Consider the following 20,159-nt stretch of genomic DNA (forward strand, 5'->3'; position numbering starts at 1 on the left):
ATGGCGGGATATGTCGAAATCCTCTGATCCCTAACGCCGTTCCTTTCCAACCTTCTACTTTCCTCCTCCTTTCTTTCCATCCTGATTGAAAATGGATTATAGCTCATAATTAGACTCAAGACCCACGCACATAAGAAAACCCAATTGAGTGCGCCTGACACATGATCGGAGCACATGGTACGTGCATACATTACAGGCGAACATGTGGAAACCATCTTTGTGTGGGAGCCTCTAGGGTGGGCTGGGGCTCAGGAGGTGGAGTGGTTTTCCACTTATCAAAAGGTCAGTGGTTCCCCCCCGCAGTCTCCGTCAACGGGTCTTGTTGCTCGAGATGGCAAACCCGAAATTGTCCCCAAAGTGATGTGAGTGATGGGTTACCACTCCTAATGCACAGGTGACACCTTGCACGGCTTGCTTTTGCCACCACTCTGTGAATCCGTTTAGAGTTGGGTGAGTGATGGCTTGGAAGAAGTTCAGAGGAATTGATGCGCCGTGCGTCTTCATATTTCTTTGTAGATGCTAGTTGTCACAAATTTCACAGGGAGCAAAATGAGAGATGCTCTCAAGCATTGAAATGCAGAACCAGATGGAGCATTAAAATGTCATGACAGCAATACAGACAGATGAATTTGCAATCTTCCAGGTGGGCCAACTGCCCCTCCCACCCTCAACCCTGCAGGGAAGCCTCTAGAAACTTACTCGCCAGCAACCAAGGACAAAGGCCACGGGAACTGATTTTTAATTACCAGGCTGCTGTCCTCTGAATATTATGCCAGTAGATTATGTAGCTGTGTCCCACCAAAATGGAGGACTCAGTCGTTTCTACAGGGCGGGTTAAATTTAGTACCTTTTTATAATTCAAATGAATCACAAGAGGACCGAAGCATTTTTTTAGGTAGGAACTTGAACAATCCATCATTTGGATAGTTTCCCAAAGCTATTAAATGTTTTAATCCCATGACCTGTGATGTTTCCCTGGACTTGAAGATGCAGATTCTGGTGGCATTTAAATTTCCAAGATGGAACTCGAGTTAAATTTTATGTCATGTTAATAGAAAACAGGAGATGATGTTCAACTTAGATTTAACATTCTGTTATCAGACTTATTCTTTAATCGTATATGTTAAAGAATCGAATTTCCCTCAACGGATATTAATGGCAGACCTTTAAAATTTAAATGACCTAGAAAGCTTTTATATTGACCTCTACATGGAAACGTTGGCTGATCAGTTTCTACTTGAAACTGATCAGCAAAGAGAGATCTCACAGATGAGTTTGGTCTTCCCTGCAGTAAAATCGCTGCTGCATGTTCCTTAAATGCCTTGCTCGGAGGCTTGACTGTTCAGTTGTTCATATGAAATAACAGACGCAAAAAAAAAAAAAACTCAAACGTGATTGACTCGCACTCGTCTGTCAGGAAAATCTTAAGCGTGAAGAAAGTTAGATAAATAGGGATAAAACGAGAGGATGTGGTGTGATAATTTTTCTCCCCTATTTATAATAGTTTTGTTGAGTCAGTCCTACGTGGATGTATTTCCAAAAAGTGTCAGATATGCAAATTGTTAAGGGTGCGATATGATGCTTTCTCTTGTTGGCGTGCAAGGACTGTGGCAGGCACTGTCTCATTTGCATGATGTACAACTGTAAATAATAATAATAAAAAAAAAGAAACCTGCAGAAAATATTTTTACAATATTCATTCAGGTCCAATTTCTTGTTTTCAAACTGTTCTGAATGTATAGTTGCCCGTCACAGATTATTGGGTGCATGTCTGACCCATATGAGACATGGATAAAAAAATATATAGGGGTTTGCATAAGGTACTTGTGATCCAATCACAGCCTCTTTTTCCCTGTCTTTACTGGCCTCGCTCTGAGGGAGCAGCTGTCTACCTAAAAAATGAAGAAGCCAGCTAACATTGTGGTTGCCAGCCATTTAGCTGCTCTTGTTTCGCTCTCCTCTTGTGTCACCCCGTCTCCCACTAGTCATTTGTCCAGCTGTTCATGTGTGTCAATTGCATTCTCTGCTATCCTCTTTCTTACTTCTTTGGCCACTGTGTTGTACATGTATTTTGTCATGCGTCTTATGTAGTGTTGTAGAATGTGTAAATGTGTTTTTTATTTTACCATGAATAACCACGGGAACTACAGTCCGTGGCGGACTGTGACAGACGCGCTGTAACTTGCCATCCTGCTAGCTCATCACACCCTCTGTTCTCCGCCGTGACCCATAATGCTCCGTTTATACTGGAGCCAGGCTCAGACGGCACAGTACTGCACTTGCTTTTGTTTTCCAATCAGAGTGAATGTTTTTGAGGGGCATTGAATTAATCCCATTGATCCTCCACTCCTCCGGGGCGGGAGAGGGGAGGAAAGGGTGCCTTCTGACTGAGCTAAGAATCAATACTTTGGTTTAGATGCGTATGGACACAAGTGACACTTAAACTTGTACTGTAATGATTTCTTTCATTAAGACTGCAACTCAGACAACTTGCCTCAGGGAACATTTAACCCACCTTTGAGAATTTGATCAGTGCATTTGATTGAGTTGTATTGGCGTTATGCATATTACTTCCCAAAAGCATTTTAAAGCAGACACCAAGCCCTTGTGCATTGATTTGTAGCATGGTCTGATATACCCTGAGATTCTGGATGGATAGAGATGCTGCTTTAAATAATATGGCTTTTGTTTGCAGTCAATTTTCTGATACATGTTTTTGGAAATGTGTTTACGTGGTAGAAAAACAAGACGAGTCTGTGTCATCGACTCTTTTAGCAGCCTCACTATCAAACTCAGATGAACATTTTTGTCCTCCAACAATTGCTTCCCAGCTTTGGGCTGGCTGATCTTATCTACTGATTTCTGCTTCCCTCCAAGTGGCAGTTTTGCTGGAGTTGTTAAGTGAAACATTGAGGTTGTGTGACTTGCTATTCTTCCTCTGTAATTATTGTCTGACTTTGTACCCGGCGATCTTTCTTCATGGCTGCCTCTATTGTTTCAACGCTAGCATCCTCCTCCCTGATTGGTTGGCCTGTCACTTCAGGACACAGTGGGCTCAGCTGTCTCAACCTGGCGTGTTTAGCTCCAGCCTCATCTTTATAGCAAAGTCAGGCTGCCTCTCTGCAGCTCCACCAGCCAGCACCTGTGGGCCCCATCCTCACCTGGGAGTTACATAACGCTGTCAAAAAGAGATGGGCAACTTTGGAGCTCGCTGCGCTCCAAGAATGTTATCATAAGGAGGCAGAATGAGTTGAGTCTAAGATTCTGCATTTACATTTTAAATACGGAAGCGTCAAACTAACATTGTAATCCCATGCAGGACTGAGGATGTGGGCGCAGCCAGGCGGCTCATTGGCTCATCGTGGCGTTGATGGCAAAAGCTGGTGGCTGTACACACAAAAAGGACTTTATGCTTAACAGTAAAAATAACAACACCGACACTAATACCGGTACATAGAGAAAACACTCTTAAGTTATTTAATCTTCCCAACAGTCAGCATTTTAGAAGTCCACCGGTGGGTATATGGCTTTTACCGTTTTCCTCTACTGGCTTGTAACAGAGCCAGTTAAGTTTCATCTCAATTTTTTTGTACACAACATTAATCTTCAAATGTCAAATTGGATTTATGATCTTTTACATCATAAAAAAGCACCAAGCTTTCACATCTATATATATTTAACCTATTGGGTATTTTTACATCATAAAGTTCCTTGCTATTACTCATTTGTCAGAACTGTTGCTGCTTAATTTCCTGTCAGTTAACAAATTATTTGCTTCAACATTACTCATTTTGCTATTTATCTCAGAATGCGATGTATAAATAAGCTCGACTTTTCAGAAATACAGACGCTGAATGTCTGGTAATCTGCATCGCCATTAAAATGACTACAGTTTAATAAACCACTCGAGCAGTGTGTCAACCTATTTGAACCGCAAGGCTTGCGTCTTTCAGAATATAATTTAATACACTCTTGATATAACAAAACAGCAAATCCTGTACAGCATTTAAAGCACAGCAGAGAATGTTCACAAAATGAGCCTTAAATGTCGGCTGTGTGGTTGCAGTTGGATTCCGGTTGCAGAGGGAAGGCATCTAGAACCTGTTGCACGTTTCACCAGTCAGACCAGTGTGTTGGGGTGAAGTCCCGGTTTTGGACACGTCATCAGTTTTGGTTTATTTTTAGCTCCATACATTAAGTAGGGTTACCTTTTGGTGAGGTCTGAGTGATGGTCTGTCTCCCCACTGGACCCCCCCCAGGCAACAACTAGAGGAAGCCTCTCATCCCTTCATACCTACTGTCTTTATCGCTCCTTTCTTGGATTCTATCTCAATCTGTCTCTGTGCTGTCATCCTTGATCTGTTTCTCTCTTCCTCTCCCTGCTATGCTTGTCGTTCTACCTAACCACTGCTTCTCCACGTTTTTCTGTCTCCGTTTCTGCCTTCAGGCAGTCGGTTTAAAAGCCACTGGGGGGATAAATCTAATGGGGACACACAAGAATGAAGAACACGCACACACACGCACACATTGGATTCAGAATGATGAGGGAAAGTGTTGTTGTAATCCCCCTGCATTCACTAAAGCATTTTTTAAAGTCTCTTTTAAATCTGAGCTCGTGTGTAACGTTTCTTATCATGTGTGCAAAGGTGAACGGGGAAGTGTAGCGTCGCATTGATATTTGTGCTTTTAATGACTTTGTCTGTGATGTGCACTTTTTTTTTTGAGGAAGAGAATCTAATTATCCACCCTGTTACCAGTTTTTTTTTTTGACTCATCACAGTCAAATTGCCACCCACTTTTTTTTCAGTGGCTAAAATAACAACACACATCTAAGAGGATTACCTGGAGTCAAGAATAGCCTGGTCTTTTCTTTAGATATGATGCTGCTTCTCCTACCATGGCCTTATCTCGGCTGCAGATCCTCTGCCCTCGCACCTGTCTGGAAATGGAACAAACACACAAAAGGCCTTTTGGATCTCCTGACTGTCTGTTCCTATGGCAGCGGTAAAAAGATACTGAGGCTGAAGATCCCTTGGATGATGCTGCTTGTGGTGATGATGCTGCGCTCACTGTGGTGCTCTCTGTCCCAACATCCAGTTCTCTGTTTATCTTCAGGGGATGATTGGCTGGAAGTGCCTTATGGTGCTACATTGCCTGCCGGAGCCGAAACAGGGAACCTAAACATCTGGAATCACCCCATTGAGACTATCGCGTCTGTGAGCGGAGCCCTTGATATAACCTCAGCACTCTGCTGCTTGCAAAGTGTTTGGTTTCCCAGGCAAGGTTAGCCTTTGACAGGTGGTACTGGGAGGAATCGGTGGGTTTGGGCTGATTAAAACTACTATATGCAAATTCACTGTGCAGGCATCGGACTTATGGAGCATGCTGATGGGAGGTGTAGTCATAGAACATCGTTAGATTAGCTATTGAACTGGGTTGTTGTGATGGAGAGCTGATGCTGCTGACAGGCTGCAGGTTCTCCTGAATATCTCCTCCTCCCTGCAGAGATTAAAGCGCTACCTACTTCAGCATGCAGCCATTCATTTAAGCAGCATATGCTAACTCTTGTTCCAGCAAGCCGTTAGATGGGACTAATCAACGCAGGTCTGCACGGCTTTAAGGGCAAGGGTCCATCTTTGGGAGACAGCAAATGAGCTTCATTTCGCGCTGTTAAAACTAATATCCTGGATGTAATATCTGATTTAATACTGAAGTCATTTAGCTTTGGTTGTAGAATAATAAAGAGTCTTAAGTTGTCCATTTTTCCTCTTCACATTTTGGTCTATTTTATATTTGGATGTGCATAAACTAAGATAAACCTGAGCCAGGTTTGTTCAGCACAGCATCATGCCAGAACTGGATCTGGCAGCTTCCACATTGGGATTGGCACCTGTTTCGTTTCATTTCAGCCATCACCACCTTTGTCACCATCTAAATCTGTACATCAAATGACTTCTGTCATTTCTTATTTTCCAATTGAATTGAGACAGGATAAGAGGAGACTGGAGAGTGAGTCTCATCTGCTGATTTTGATTATTGATCAAAAATGGTAAAAAGAAAATACAAAAACAAAAATTTATCCAATCCAGTTTCGTTTTATTTTTTGAGAAACAAAATAACTAATGTGTTTCTGATAAATATGAGAATAGTCTTGGAAAAAATGTTAATTCACAGCGTGCAGATCCTTTGGGCAGGCTATCAGCTGGGCGGGTCAGTAAAGAAGAAGAATGAATGAATTAAGCATTCGAACAGAATTCATATCTTCGGTGAAGAATTACTTAAAAACTGTTTGGGTGCGGTTTGACACGAGGAGAGAATATAAAAAAGAATGCGTAAAGAGTGAAAATATATGAGAAGATAAAAAATACGATTAAAAGGGAATGAAGAGGGGAAAATTGAAGAGGACGAAATGAGTCGAGGCAAAACGGGAGACGATTAAACAGCGGATGTCCTCATGCCTCTTTTGGGGTGTTTTCTGAGTAATGAGGCTGTTAATTAGGAGAGGCATGCATGGTTTATTAAATCAAAGTGTTTACAACTTTCACTGTCAACCAGATTTTTAATGGTCTTCACTGATGTTGCCATGGTAATTAAAATGTCATAAATGCATTTCTGATTCATGGGCCAACTCTTGAAATGTAATACATGAATCACCAGCTTATAATAGCAATGTTTTTACTCAATGACTAATTAATTACTCTACACTCATCTTGAATGGCTGTCCTTTACGCTCTGTCAATTTGTAAATAGCAAAGAAGCCACAGTTGCTGTTAGAAGTCACATACCACAACTTCCAAAAACGCAATAAGTCATCAAATTGCTCTTGTCCAGCCAACAGATTTTCATTTTCTAAATTGAACAAAACAAGAAAAGCAATAAATATTTTCTAGAAACGGTTTCATGCAATTAATTACATTTGTACAGATCAAAACCAAGAGAGCTACTACTACTTAAGGATAATATATTTTCTAACCAGGAAGCATAACCAAATAAATGCCATGTTTAGTATTTTAAATTTAAGCTTTATCAAAGTTTGAAATTTAATTTTCCATTCTTTTGTGTCCAGTGTGAGAAATTCTCTGAGCCGTCAAATTACGACAACCGTGAACAAACGCCCAACAATACGACATTCCTGAAGAGGTATCTTTTTTTATGTTACAATGGGAGCAATTTAAAGACTGCTAGTTCAATTTCCAGCACATAATACACCGAACAACATTCCACCTCCACACTACAAATCTCATTAAAGCGTTGCACACAGATTTGCCTGCAGCGCTTATCAAATCCATTGATGTGTGTGTGTGTGTGGTGTGTGTGTGCGTGTGCGTGTGCGGTGGATGTATGTTAAACATTATTTAAACCGTGTATATTCACACTGTAGGATGCAGAATTCTGTCAACATGGGAAGAAATCAATTTAACTAATAACTAATTATATCTAAGTATAACTATAAGCTTAATGTCTGTAATTGTATTTGTGTTTATTTGCATAAATTGGACATGAAATTTAAGTCTAGGCATTAAGTCAGTGTTTTGTCACAAAATCTTGTTTGCGTTTCCTCAGAATTCAGAGATTTCCCATCCCGACTTTGTCTCGCAGACTCGAAATCAATCAATCAAATTATCTCACGAAAAAAGATGGAAATAAAGCAACTATCTAATGAATGGTATGTTGGCGGTCCTAGGTGTAATATATGTTAAATAACAAAGAGATGCCAGGCATGTGATGAATAAGCAACAGAATCATAAAATGTGTTAAAAGTCCTAAAGAAACAAACGTATCGAGGCAGCTGTGCACCAGAAACTCCCACGTTCTGCCAGGTGAACTTTTTATACTTGTTATTTCACAGAGTACAGGTCAGGTTCTGCTGGTAAATCCCAGTCAGTCCGTGCAAGCCGAAGACAAAGTCAAAATTCCAAGGTTGATGCCTTTGTTCATGGCGCCAAAGCTTCAAAGAAATCCAACCTAATGTACCCTATAGGGTATAGTCCTATCGAGCCTGACCCGTTTCCATCCAGTCCATGAGTATCATTTCTGTTTGAAGGAATATCGCTACACAAAAATAACTTATTCTAGGACTTTGCACCACATGAGCTCTGCATTGGTTTCCACAGGCATACTGTTGCCTCTCTCTGTGAGGCACTCCTACATTATGCTGAGTCCCTCCTTTTCTTTCTACCATCAGGAAACTAGGAGAACAAAGCAGCCAGAAAATATGAAATTTCTCTCTCGCACATTTTCTTCCTGATATGCACAAACACACATCAAGGCCAGTCAGGCTCAGAGTTGGTTTATCTGCAGCTTACAGTGAGTTGTTGCAGAATGCCGCCCTGCCAATCTTCTCTCTCTGCTAGTGTTTGCAACGCGCACGTGTCGTGTGCACATTTAGAAAAAGTGAGGCGGAAATAGACGAGTGATGGTGTAAGTTCAGTTTCTGAGTGAAGCACGCATAAAAATAACAAAGTCGTATTTAGTACGTGTGCGTTTGTGTGCACACTGCGGTGACTGTGGATTAGACAGCACTGTCGCAAGAGGAATTGGAAGAACGGTGACGTAGCACTGTGTTGCTATTTTGTATGATGACTTGGTTTGTTGAGACGCCTAAGAGCGCGATCAGTAAAAATGTGAGAGTTTGTCTGCAATGACAAAGAAGAAGCTTTAGAGACAAATGCGTATATCAGAATAATTCATCTAATCTTGTGCTACCTTTACCCATGAACACAAAATCAAGTCCGTTGCTCCGAAGCTGGTTTATGTTTTGTCTTCACTGTGTAATCCATTTGTGTTTCAGGACTCTGCTCAAGAAGGCGTCATCACCAGAGACATCCACCGCACCTTCCCCGCACATGACTACTTTAAGGACTCTGATGGAGATGGACAGGATTCCCTCTACAAGATCTGCAAGGTGACATGAAGACTGGCTCTCCAGTTTTGAGCACTGGATTGTTTAGTACTGCATGTTACCTCACTTTCCATACAGTATCATGGAACAGAAGGCAAATCTTGCTACACGCTGCGTTTGAATTTTTTTTTTTAACTATCGTGCTGAGAATCAGATGCTAATTAGTGGATTAGATGTTATTTCTAAAGGAAGCCGTTATTTAGGAATTTGCTTGGCATTTCAAGTTGTTTGTCTCCCAAAATTATTGGCAATACCTTCTTTTTACGGCACATCAACACGAAGCCTTCCTACATATGACCTGCTGGACATATTCACTGCTCAGTGTACAGTCATTTTTTTGTGCAAGAACATGATGGCTTTTCTGTAGGCGGTATATTTCACTCAAAGTTACCTACCAAAGTGGTTTCTGAATATAAATGTCTCAGCATGAAATAGATCATTCATTTACACAATGGTTTTATTTTAACTCAACACATTAATTTAGGTAGTTAGCATTTGGGGATTTAAAAAGCCGGATGTAGCCAGAAGCTTTGCAGCGTCAGACTGAGGTGATTTCCTTCAGACGAGGCAACAAGGGGATATGGAAAGATTTAATAGTAGATACATGTCACCTTATGTTGATGTATTCCTTCTTCCTAAGACAAACACCATTGATATAATTAACCACAACCATACTGTATATTAAAAAAATGTGAAGCGTCTCACAAAAACTAGTCATAGATTATTGGACAATATTTATTGTTGGCCTTTTGTGTGTCAGCCACAGATCTGGTACCATTAATAAAAAATAAATAATGTTGCTGCGCTTCCTTTCCATTAAAATGAATGAGGAAAGTGCTTTAAGGAGAGAGTCCCAGTGGATTCACATCCTGAGGTAATTATCTGTTAAGACACAAGGTACATTTTATTCAGACAAAAGCCAAGGTCAGCATAACTGAAATGTATTAAAGCCAGTCTTAATCTTTGTCACTGTCCTCTTAGCTTGGCTGCAGCCGTGAACTCAAAGGTGCTTTCTTATGGCCTGGTTGCCTTCGCACTGCTCTACAATATAGCCAACCACTCCAAAATCATCATGCAATTTACATACATTAAAATACAGGCAACCTAATTAAATACAAAATAAATGTTTCAATTGATATAGTAATTATTGAAGCGCTGCACATTTAAGCCCTCTGAAATATGAAAGAATATTCCGAAATGTATCAATATCCAAAAAACTACCAATCCACATTAATAGGTGCTTGCAGAGAGCGAGAGAGAGAGAGATTTTTCCAAGGAATCATTGGCCTCTCTGACCTCAATAAACATCGGTCTTCATGGATGCACTCTTAGAAAGACACTGGGGTGGGGGGAATGGCATCTGTTGGAGTGTAAAGGTGAAAGTCACTGCTGACCCAGAAGAACCTCAGACCTTGAAAGAACTGCTCATGCTTGCAAACCCTCCATTGTAGCTGCATTAGAACAGTTCTGCAAAAAAAAAAGCATGGGCTAATATTTCACTACAGCGACGTCTGAGACTCGTCTCTAGTGTTTGGTTCATTGCGGTCGTTGCTGCACATTATATACAATAAAGTCTACTGGCTGAATGCTGCGGTGGATGTTTTAACAGCTCAGGGCGGCATTGCAATATCTGCCATGCAAGTCCATGGAATTTAAAGAATGACATCATTGGAGACGTTAATAATGTTGATCATTTCGTTTATGCAGAGGAGACCGAATTGGCACAGGAGGCAGGAAAACTGTCTGCTGATATTGCTGCGGAACGACACAAAGCCACTGAGGCAGATCGACTGGTTTAGTGTTGAATCGAGCAGGTGCTGACACTGGGGTTTGTTTTTCTCCTGATGAAAAGTGATGCTGTACAGCCGGGGTATCTTCAAGGACAAAAGAGCCATGCTGCTGAATATTCATTTAAATAAATGTTACAAAGATCTAAGTAACGGGATATGTTGATTAAAGACTTCTGTGTAGAGAAATGTTTTGCAGAATTCATTAATGGTAGTTTCAAAGTGATAGCGCACCTTTACTCCTTCTGTATTTTGCTGACATGATGGTCATTCGGTGCTCTGGGAGAACCTGTCGGGAAAGGTTAGCATCCAGTCTGGTCCCAACTAGGTCAGTGGCGAGCCGGCCTTCATTTGTATGCAAATCCATGTAGATTTGTCGCTGATAAGGTTGGTTGGATCTTGGGGCATGAGTGCGATCCGGGACAGAGTTTGTATTCATCTTCATATCATACTCAGTATTGTAATAAGCCTGGTGTCTTTCATTTGCCCACCTTTAGAGAAGGTCACCTGAGCGCGGTGCTCTTTTTCATCTGCTTCATCCCCCTCGTGTTGCGCTCCAGTCACACTTCCAGTTAACCGACACAACCTCAGACATCTACCGGCGCTTTCTCAGCAGGCCCGCCGGCGCAGTCGGCGGTTTACAGCCTCGCTCAAGGGCACACTGACCGAGGTTTTCAAGCGGAGGACGCAATTAGTCTCCCAACTTGTGTGGAGATTCTGTGGTAAATTAATGAAGCTATTATTTTCAGTATACTCATGTAAACATAACTTAAGAAGAGGTAGGAGGGGGGGGGGGGGTGCACAAACAAGGTAACACACCATCAACCAGGTTTTTTGTGATGACGGAGAGTTTCCATGCACACATTATTCAGGTTACTAACTCATATCCTGGTTACCGCCAGCCTTGATCAGATTTGTGTCTACTCAGCAGGGGTTTGAGGCAAACAGGTCCCACTTGATCTCCCCCTGTGTTGAAGCTGTCACTGGCCTTTAAATTACAGAGGTGAGAAATATTTTTTTAGGGCTGAGTAATATGACAGTCTCACCTGTTCAAGCTCGAAAGCTGAATGTATTCTGTGTTATATATTTTATTTTTTTCCTGTATGCCAAGTGGCTTCACAGTCTAGATGGAAGCCTCTCACTGTCTAGATTTTGATGCTACATTGAAGATAGCATTTACAAATTTTTGCAATTCATTATTTCAAATTAATGTCAAAATAACAGTTTTTGATTCTGCAAAAACTGAATTTGAAAGTGATTGATAATTCCTAGCTTTTTGGTTAATATCACACTGATAATGTCCTATTTTGTTTTAGCAATAGCTGACAGAGTTTTTTACTGCTCTATATTTGCTATCCGTTGGAATCCCCCACATATTTTATGGCATTTACCCTATACAATATCATACACATATACGGTAAGTCACAAGAAACTAGCTTGTAAATTATAAAAAACAAATCTACCTTTTCAAGTCTAATATCCGCTCGGGCTAGCAAATTTAAATTTGACCCACCAGGACCTCCCCTATCCATCTGCCAGTATGCGTTCCTACCAGCTGAGTTGGGGATATGTGAATGCCACACTCCATCAAGCATGTCGGCTTGTAGATTACACTCCAGACAGCTCCGCAAGACTTCTCCATTACCTCCACATCAAACCCCAAATTAGCTGCAGTAGTGGAGCTCTGGGTGTTTTCAAACATGTAAAGGAGGAGAAAATGTCTTAACTAACCCAATATGGAGGCTTGACTGCTTTAGAACTTCATACGTCCCTCAAAGTATATTTATATATGTCATCTGAAATATCTTCTTAGTCATTTCAAGTAGTTCAGGAGCACATAATATCTCAGAATGTTAAAGTCCAATAATCTACTATTAAACCCATTAGAGCTGGAGAATATCTGTTCTACATTCACTGGGGGTCACGGTCAGCTATTGATTTTTTTTTTTTTTGCTTTATTGCTGCTATTTTTCCCCCTCTGCATTTGCTGTCTGGTGCTAATTTATGTTTCTTCCAGCAGCATATCTTACAAGGATGCAGGCAGATGCGAGTTAAAGCTTTGGGTTGTACTCCACCTTCTTCGTCATTAAAATAAAAGTGCAGGTCTAAGCCTTTTAGACACTTTGCAGTGTGCCTGGATCGCTGTTTACACTGTGAAAGGGTCTGTCTTGTCCTGTTCTGTTCTGTTTGCTCATTAAAGTTTTCCCGTGTGTCAGATACTGAATTTTGACTGAACCATCAAGGTCATTTTCTTTGAGCAGTTTTCTCTTTTTTGCTGCAGCAGAATTTCTGATTTATGGAAGGCAGGTATCATGTACTAAAATTCAAAGCTGAAAGGTCACACTTTTTTATTGATGTATGACCTGGACAAGAGCGCATATTGTATAATTTACTGATATGCAATTTTATGTGTTATGCACAGCAGGTTTTATCAGATTTGAACTGCTGAACTGAATTTACTACAGTTCATTTATCATCACTCTCAAATTAAATTCCTCTTTTTCCAATAATTTGACTTTGAATAGCTGATGAATAAATTATGACTGACTGAAAGAGGATGAAATATCCTCAGCTTGTAAAATGCCATGCTGGTGTTAAATTGAAGTGAAAGTACACAAAGATCCTTCAGCATTACAATGTTAATTTATGTATTGTTAACAACCCTGATTGATGTCAGTGACCTCAGATGCATTGCTTAAAGAATAACCAAACTGAATTATCGCTCTCCCTCTTTGCTTCTCTCTTGCAGGCCTATTCTGTGTACGATGAAGAAATTGGCTATTGCCAGGGTCAGTCATTTCTCGCTGCTGTCCTCCTGCTGCATGTAAGATAACAGCGATCCTGATGGATAATTAGATAGATGATTTTTTTACACCATGAATGGTTGATCAATCTTTTTGAGTGAATGCATTTCTGACATGTTAATGCTTTAGCTATTTTGTCTGCTGCTAAGAATTAAACTATTACATAGGGTTTTTCTACTATTCCATACTCCAGACCTCCCTTGAGAAGAGCAGACAAACAAATTAAAAGAATATTAAAGCTTTAACAGAGAAAATGTCTGTATTGTGCAGCTGCAGCTACACCTTAGTGCTTCCATTATGTGGATTTATCGAGGGAATGAGAGTCAAAAAGAGTCACAGCAGAAAATGAGGAATGGGAAGATGTTCATTCATTCTCACACAATTATATTCAAGGTCATCAAAGGACACAATTTCTCCAAGAACCACTGCGCTATATACCCCATGCTATACACATTCAAGCTTAGTTTTATTTGCTTTCTTCTGCTCTACTTGTTTGTGTTTATTCACATTATATTGCAAATTGTTTGTGTAAAACACAACAGAATTTCTAGTTGAGAAGGGTGGAGGAGAGATAGAGGCATAGAGGTGGGTGTCCCGAAAGGAAGAGGTGCAGAAGGTTGGTCCAGGTCCAGATAACAAATGCTGCAGAGGTTAAAGAGGTTAAAGAGGAGGAAGACAGAGAAGGCAGGAGGAGGTGGAGGGGAGGAGCCGGAGCAGAAGAGTCACGAAGGAGAGCTATGGATGAGTTTAGTAAACACACCTCATGGGGTACAGGGGACAAAAGTAGTAAAAAGAAGAGTCAAAGAGGAAGAAAACAGGAGGAAGTTTTGAAGGAGGAGGAGAGATTAAGGGGACAGCAGCTGTAAAGGAGGAGGTTATAGTGGAGGAGGAGGAGGAAGCAGACTAGTTGTAGAGGAGGGAGAAGAAGATGTCAGGAATATTAATAGGGGTTCTGGTTTACCTGCAGGAGTCCATTCAGCCCCAAACACATACTGTCACTCTGATTAAATATCACCTAACCGCCTGCTATTGTGTTTGTGCAGGAGGAGAAATAAACACACACACACTTACTCATGCACGCAAACAGTTTTAAGCTTTCCATGTCTCTGCCTCCATTCATCCGAGCAGCACACACACCATCACGCACAGACACAGTGTGGGGCACTCATATCAAACCATATTTTTTGCAAACATAAGCAAAAATATTTCTCATGTCACTTAAACGGCGAGGTTGGAAAATATATTGTTATACATCTTCTTTAAGGAGCAGCAGGTTCTTTGGTAGCATCTCTTTGCCGTACTGTAACTTAATGTTGCTAGAAATAACACACAAAGCTTCTGCATTTGGGCATTTTTCCTTTTTGCACAAGACAGAAAACCTAAATCTCAGGACACCTTACTGGTGTTTTAGGTTGTTTTCTTAATTTGTCCTGGAGATAGTTATTTTAACGACCTCAAACCTTGTCATTTCCTTTTATTTGTAAAAGCAAATTACTGCTCTGCACTTTATTTTTGGTGAGAGGCTCAAACAGGTCTGCAGCGTGTAACTTGTTGCACAATTTTTTGGGGGGTTTTCAGTAAAATAGGAATGGGACATTGAAATATGTGTGCTGTCAGTTATTTAAAAAATCGGTATCGGCAGGTCAGGACTTTTTAAAAATCTGTGATCGGCCAGAAAATTGCAATTGGTGCACCTCTAGTGCGGCCAGTTGTTCAGGGTGCGAGTTCGTGAAACCTTTGTTCATGGCTGCCCGTGTTGTTTCAGATGCCTGAAGAACAGGCGTTTTGTGTGTTGGTGAAAATCATGTACGAGTACGGCCTCAGAGCTCTCTACAAAAACAACTTTGAGAATCTTCACTGCAAGTTCTACCAGCTGGAGAGGCTGATGCAGGTTAGTCTTGTGTTGTTTTATATTATATGAAAAGTGTTTGAATATTACAAAACGTTAGAAAGTCAGCATTGGCACCCAGAAAGTGACCCTGGGACGTGTAAGACAGGCAGAGGATGGGAAAATGTCAGTTTTAGAAACCTGGGACCATTTAATGGGATAATCCTAAAGGTCTTGTATGGTCTTCCTTTTTAAATGTTTGTGGTTACTTTCAGTCTTTTTATTTATCACCTTTATTAATTTGATAATTTGACATATGTTTAAATGTTTTGACAAAGGTTGCGTGCCATGATATACATATATTGCACACTTTGGATGAATCATATCGCTCTGAAAAGGTCGAATTGCTAATCCTTCTCACATTCTAATTAATTTAAACTGTTGTGAATGTATATGCTTTGTTTAATATATAATATTTATGTGTGTGCGTATCTGTGTGTAAACATATATGCAATTGTATTCACTGCAAGTTCAACAATACATTTTTCTATATGGAAGGTGTTTCTGAATAACTGGCAGCTGGAATCTGGGAATGACTTGTGTACATCTCTTTTTAAATCTGTTGTTCGTGGGCTCGCTTGAAATATATTATCATCTTAGTGAGAAGACGTGATTTAATTATGGATGAGTAAAAATAAATAATGCAATGCTGAAATGACGAGCTGCGTCTTTTTGTGCTCCTTTATCTCATACGTTTCTCCTGCTTTTCCTCTATCTGCTCCGGCAGGAACAGATCCCAGACCTTTGGTCTCAATTCCAGGAGTTAAACCTGGAGGCGCACATGTATGCCTCCCAGTGGTTCCTCACCCTCTTCACTGCCAAGTTCCCCTTGTGCATGGTTTTTCACATCACTGACCTGCTGCTCTGTGAGGTACGGTTTGAAGACACTTTGTTATCCAATGACTGAAAGGAAACGAAGGCTCTGGAAGTAAGAGGAGTGGCAGATGTTACTGGGAAGTAAGGTTTGCAATGACAATTTAAGATTTGTCAGACTAATTCTTTTATATCACTCAGGAAATAAGCACTGATTGATTGCTTTTCTCGCTCAATATAAGTGGATTTACTTGATCTTTGTGAATACAGCAAAAGATTTATCTTACTCAATCCTTCTTGTTCTTTCTTTCTATTGGTCCCATAGACAACAAAATGAAATGAAAATCTACACTTTAAACCAAAATTGTCATCTCCTGCGTCCCTCTGTGTCCTCCTTTTCCTCCACCTCACGCCATCATCTTTCCCTGCTTCTTTATTGCTTCCTTTATCTATCATCTTGTATTGGTTGCGGTCTCTGACATTTCTCTGTATGCTTTCTTTCTTTTACATTCTCAAACTTTGTTCTTTGGCTGAACTATGTTGATTCCTTGTAGTCTTTGAAACATTCCCTTTCAAGTCTTTACTTTGATCAATCTTTCACGGGTTTTCTTAACATTGCACTTCCCCCCCACAAACATTTTTTTTATATTCCGATCTAGAAACGGTAAGTCTCGTCTCTGACCACATTCAGTATGCAACAGACTGCAGGCCATCAGGGAGTCCCAGATTCATGCAAGTGTCTTCAGTTATTTCATTTTTGTGACAATTAACCATTTAATGAGACACAACATTGTTAAAAAGCTGCAAAATCATCCAACATTGTGTCTCTGTCCATCCTTAAACTCTGCTCAACTTCGTATCTCTAATGATGTAGTCTTGGGCTTGTCATCTTTTTCTGTGGGTATCTCTTTCTCCTGCACTAGTCTGTCTCACTCTAATGCTCCTCTACCTCAGCTTCCTGCCTCGGTGCTGCAGCGCCATCTTGAGGCCTATAATGAATGTTGTGTGAAGGCAGAACTCCCCCTCTGTTTTCTCTTTCTCCAGTTATTTTTAGAGCTGTCCAGATATTTTTAGCTCTGTGTTGCCATGTGAACTGGTTGTCACGTAGAGCAAGGAGACAAGTAAATCCCATGCAGAGCTGATATTAGCTATGTTTTCAGGGGGCTCTTTGTCTTTTTCTTTTGCGTTTTTTATTAGTAGATACGTGGAAAAACTTTCCCAAATTTAGGAAAGAAATAAATTCAAGTTAATTTAAGAATTAATTAATGAAATTAATGTGAGTGTCTTTGGCACTGAGACTATTGGGATTTTCAACATCCCAATCATTTTTGCCCATTGGAAGCTGCCTGTATTCACATAAGCTCCATTAATTTTCCTTTGTTCCAGGGTCTGAACATCATCTTCAATGTTGCCCTTGCCCTGCTCAAGGTTAGTATTCATTCGTTCATTCACAGGTCAGGATTTCGTAAACCAATTTCAGACATTCAACAACAAAAATGCAGTACAGTTACTCATTTTATGATTGACACCAAGTGCAAAGGTTTTTGGGAAGGACACTTTTGCAGAAAAAGAATTGTGTGCGAGTCCAAGGTCTGTCTGTCAAGACTTAACAATTCATTGGCATTTCTTTCTTCTGCCCCCTACTCTTCAACTCAGAAACTACACAGGGAAGTGAAGAGTTGATTTTATTCCAACTCCTGCACATGAAGAATGTGATGCAGTATGCTGTATGTTTTTAGCAGCATAATGATAAATGTAAAATATGTTTCAAGTTCACATTTAATCCATTCATCTATAACAATCGTGTAATTGGAAGAAAATGGATATACTGTATACGGTGTTTCCTTCTGAGGTAGAAAACATATTTACATTGAATTGATTTGATTGAATCAAAGAAAGTGTAAAAGAATCTAATTAAACATATTGCAAAAAATACACACAACAAACAGTAATTAATGTGGGTTTTAATTGGAAGGGAATTATCCAGGTGAGGCTTTGTTTTTTAGTTTTTGAAATATGACTGAACCCAATTATTTAATTTCGTTAAATCAGTTTTTATCAGAATTAATTGGTTTGTCATTGTGTAATATTGTTTAATATAATTTTCACTGAGCCCGGAGTGGCATATTGAATTTATATTTTTTAACATCCAACAGTTTAAATCTCAAAACCCTTAATTTGAACACATAAATAAAACAAAGAAAATAAGAAAGCTATTACCGGTACATATGAGAGGTCATAGAAAAATGGCTGAGATGCTTAATTGATGATCAAATTGTTACCAATTGTTTTTCTTCCAATCAATAAATTGACTAATCTTTTTTTTTTTTTGACAATTATAAGGAAGAATGTGAAAAAGAAAAACTACGAATTGTTGATTCTTTAAAAACATTCCTCCTCGTTGAACGGTAATATCCTGTCTGTCAGAGAAAGACAGATGTGGTGCATGCGAGGATATGAGGAGGATGGAAGGGGCTTTCACTGCAGGCCTCTCATTGGCCAGGCATTACGGCATTCTACCCAAAGGCTCCCTCCTCCCTCCTCCATCCATCCTGCTCTCCTCTCCGCTCCCATCGCCCCTCCCTCCGTCTGTGTTCACTTCCCTCTCTTGCGTAGCAGTCGCCATCCACATCACAACAAGAGCATAAGCTGTAGCCGCAACAGTCTGGACTGGACCAGGAGGAGAAAAGCTTTTTTGTTTTGGGCTTTTTGTTTTTTCTTGTCATCTTTACCTCTCATGGATGCCTCCTTGGAGCCTCTTCTGATCCACAGTTCCTCATTCTGTACCTTCATCGCCTCCTACTTGTCTACCTCCGCCTTCTCCTCTCTGTTTGCTGTCTATTTAATTTCTCTAACACGTTTCCCGTCGCCAGCACCAAAACCTCTGCAATGGAGCCACCTCCTGTTAGCCTTTAGCTGTTAGCATCACAAAGAGGGGTGGAGAGAGAGAGAGAGAAAAGGACGCCAGAGAGCGCGCAAAGGAAAGAAGCGGTGGATGGGAAACACTGTGTGGATTCTTTGCTTTGCCTCACCCAAGCTGCTGTCCAGGACCATCACTTCTCCTAGGAACACACTCTCCTGCAACCACTCAGTCATTTAGTCCTCTTGTTGAGACGCAGGATTTACTTTACTTTTCTACTGACCACTACAGACCGGATGCCTGGCTGTGGCTGCTAATGGAAAGCTGCCGGAGGGCGAGTGACCGGAGTCCGTGCTGGAGCTGTTACTGGACGGTGCTTTTATTACTCTGATTTGAATCGGATCAGACTTCCGCTCAGAGGGTTTACTCCGGGAAGAGGACATAGTTAGACGATTGTGATACGCGTTTTCTGTTGAGATACCTCTTAACCAAACTCGGCTCGTCTTTCAGGCGCCACTGGTTTAACTCTGACTCAACAAGTTTGACGTCCGTTCAGCCATAAACCAACATAAACGCATCATTTCTTGAAGGCAGAGAATCACCATACTCCCATCAGGACCGTCTGCTCAGGGAAAGACTGGGGCTCTTAAGATGAAACAATTTAGACTCTTATTTCAGCCCATTTTGCATATCAAAGAGGCCTTAACTCCTGTGCAGCCTCCCAGTTAGGGAAAAAGGGCACAAATTGTATGGACTGTTCTGACGTGTTATCTCACAGGTATAGACTCTGGATTATTAGTGCTACAGTTTAAAGGTTTTTTTTAGGTTCTTCATAATTTAAGTCAAACAGAAAAGAAGGTTTAGTTCTTATCCATCCTTGCTGTTCACCAGAGCTGTAGCCCACATGTTGAGCTGCTTTGTTACTAGGCAACGGCATACTGGATTACAATTGGTTGTGGGAATTTGGCATGAGAAGATGAGAGTGGGTACTGTGACTGGATTTCAAAGTGAGTTTGGCAGGTAGCTGGAGGACTCTGCATTATGAATGCGTCAGGATATTGTCTGACTGTCATTTTTTCACCCCTTGTTGACATTACCGAGCTCT

General features: G+C 40.6%; 1 protein-coding gene across 2 annotated transcripts in view; it reads left to right on the forward strand.

The window, feature by feature from the left end:
- The window catches only part of rabgap1l (RAB GTPase activating protein 1-like), a 61,732-nt gene that overhangs the window by 25,787 nt on the left and 15,786 nt on the right, over window positions 1–20,159 (forward strand). For both annotated transcript variants that reach the window (XM_068743045.1, XM_068743046.1), the window contains exons 9-13: window positions 8,792–8,905; window positions 13,439–13,513; window positions 15,259–15,384; window positions 16,109–16,252; window positions 17,581–17,622. In XM_068743045.1, the coding sequence (XP_068599146.1) occupies window positions 8,792–8,905; window positions 13,439–13,513; window positions 15,259–15,384; window positions 16,109–16,252; window positions 17,581–17,622 (501 nt within the window). The remainder of the gene's footprint in view (window positions 1–8,791; window positions 8,906–13,438; window positions 13,514–15,258; window positions 15,385–16,108; window positions 16,253–17,580; window positions 17,623–20,159) is intronic.

The sequence above is a fragment of the Brachionichthys hirsutus genome, chromosome 9 (assembly GCF_040956055.1).
Source record: "Brachionichthys hirsutus isolate HB-005 chromosome 9, CSIRO-AGI_Bhir_v1, whole genome shotgun sequence".
Taxonomy (NCBI): domain Eukaryota; kingdom Metazoa; phylum Chordata; class Actinopteri; order Lophiiformes; family Brachionichthyidae; genus Brachionichthys; species Brachionichthys hirsutus.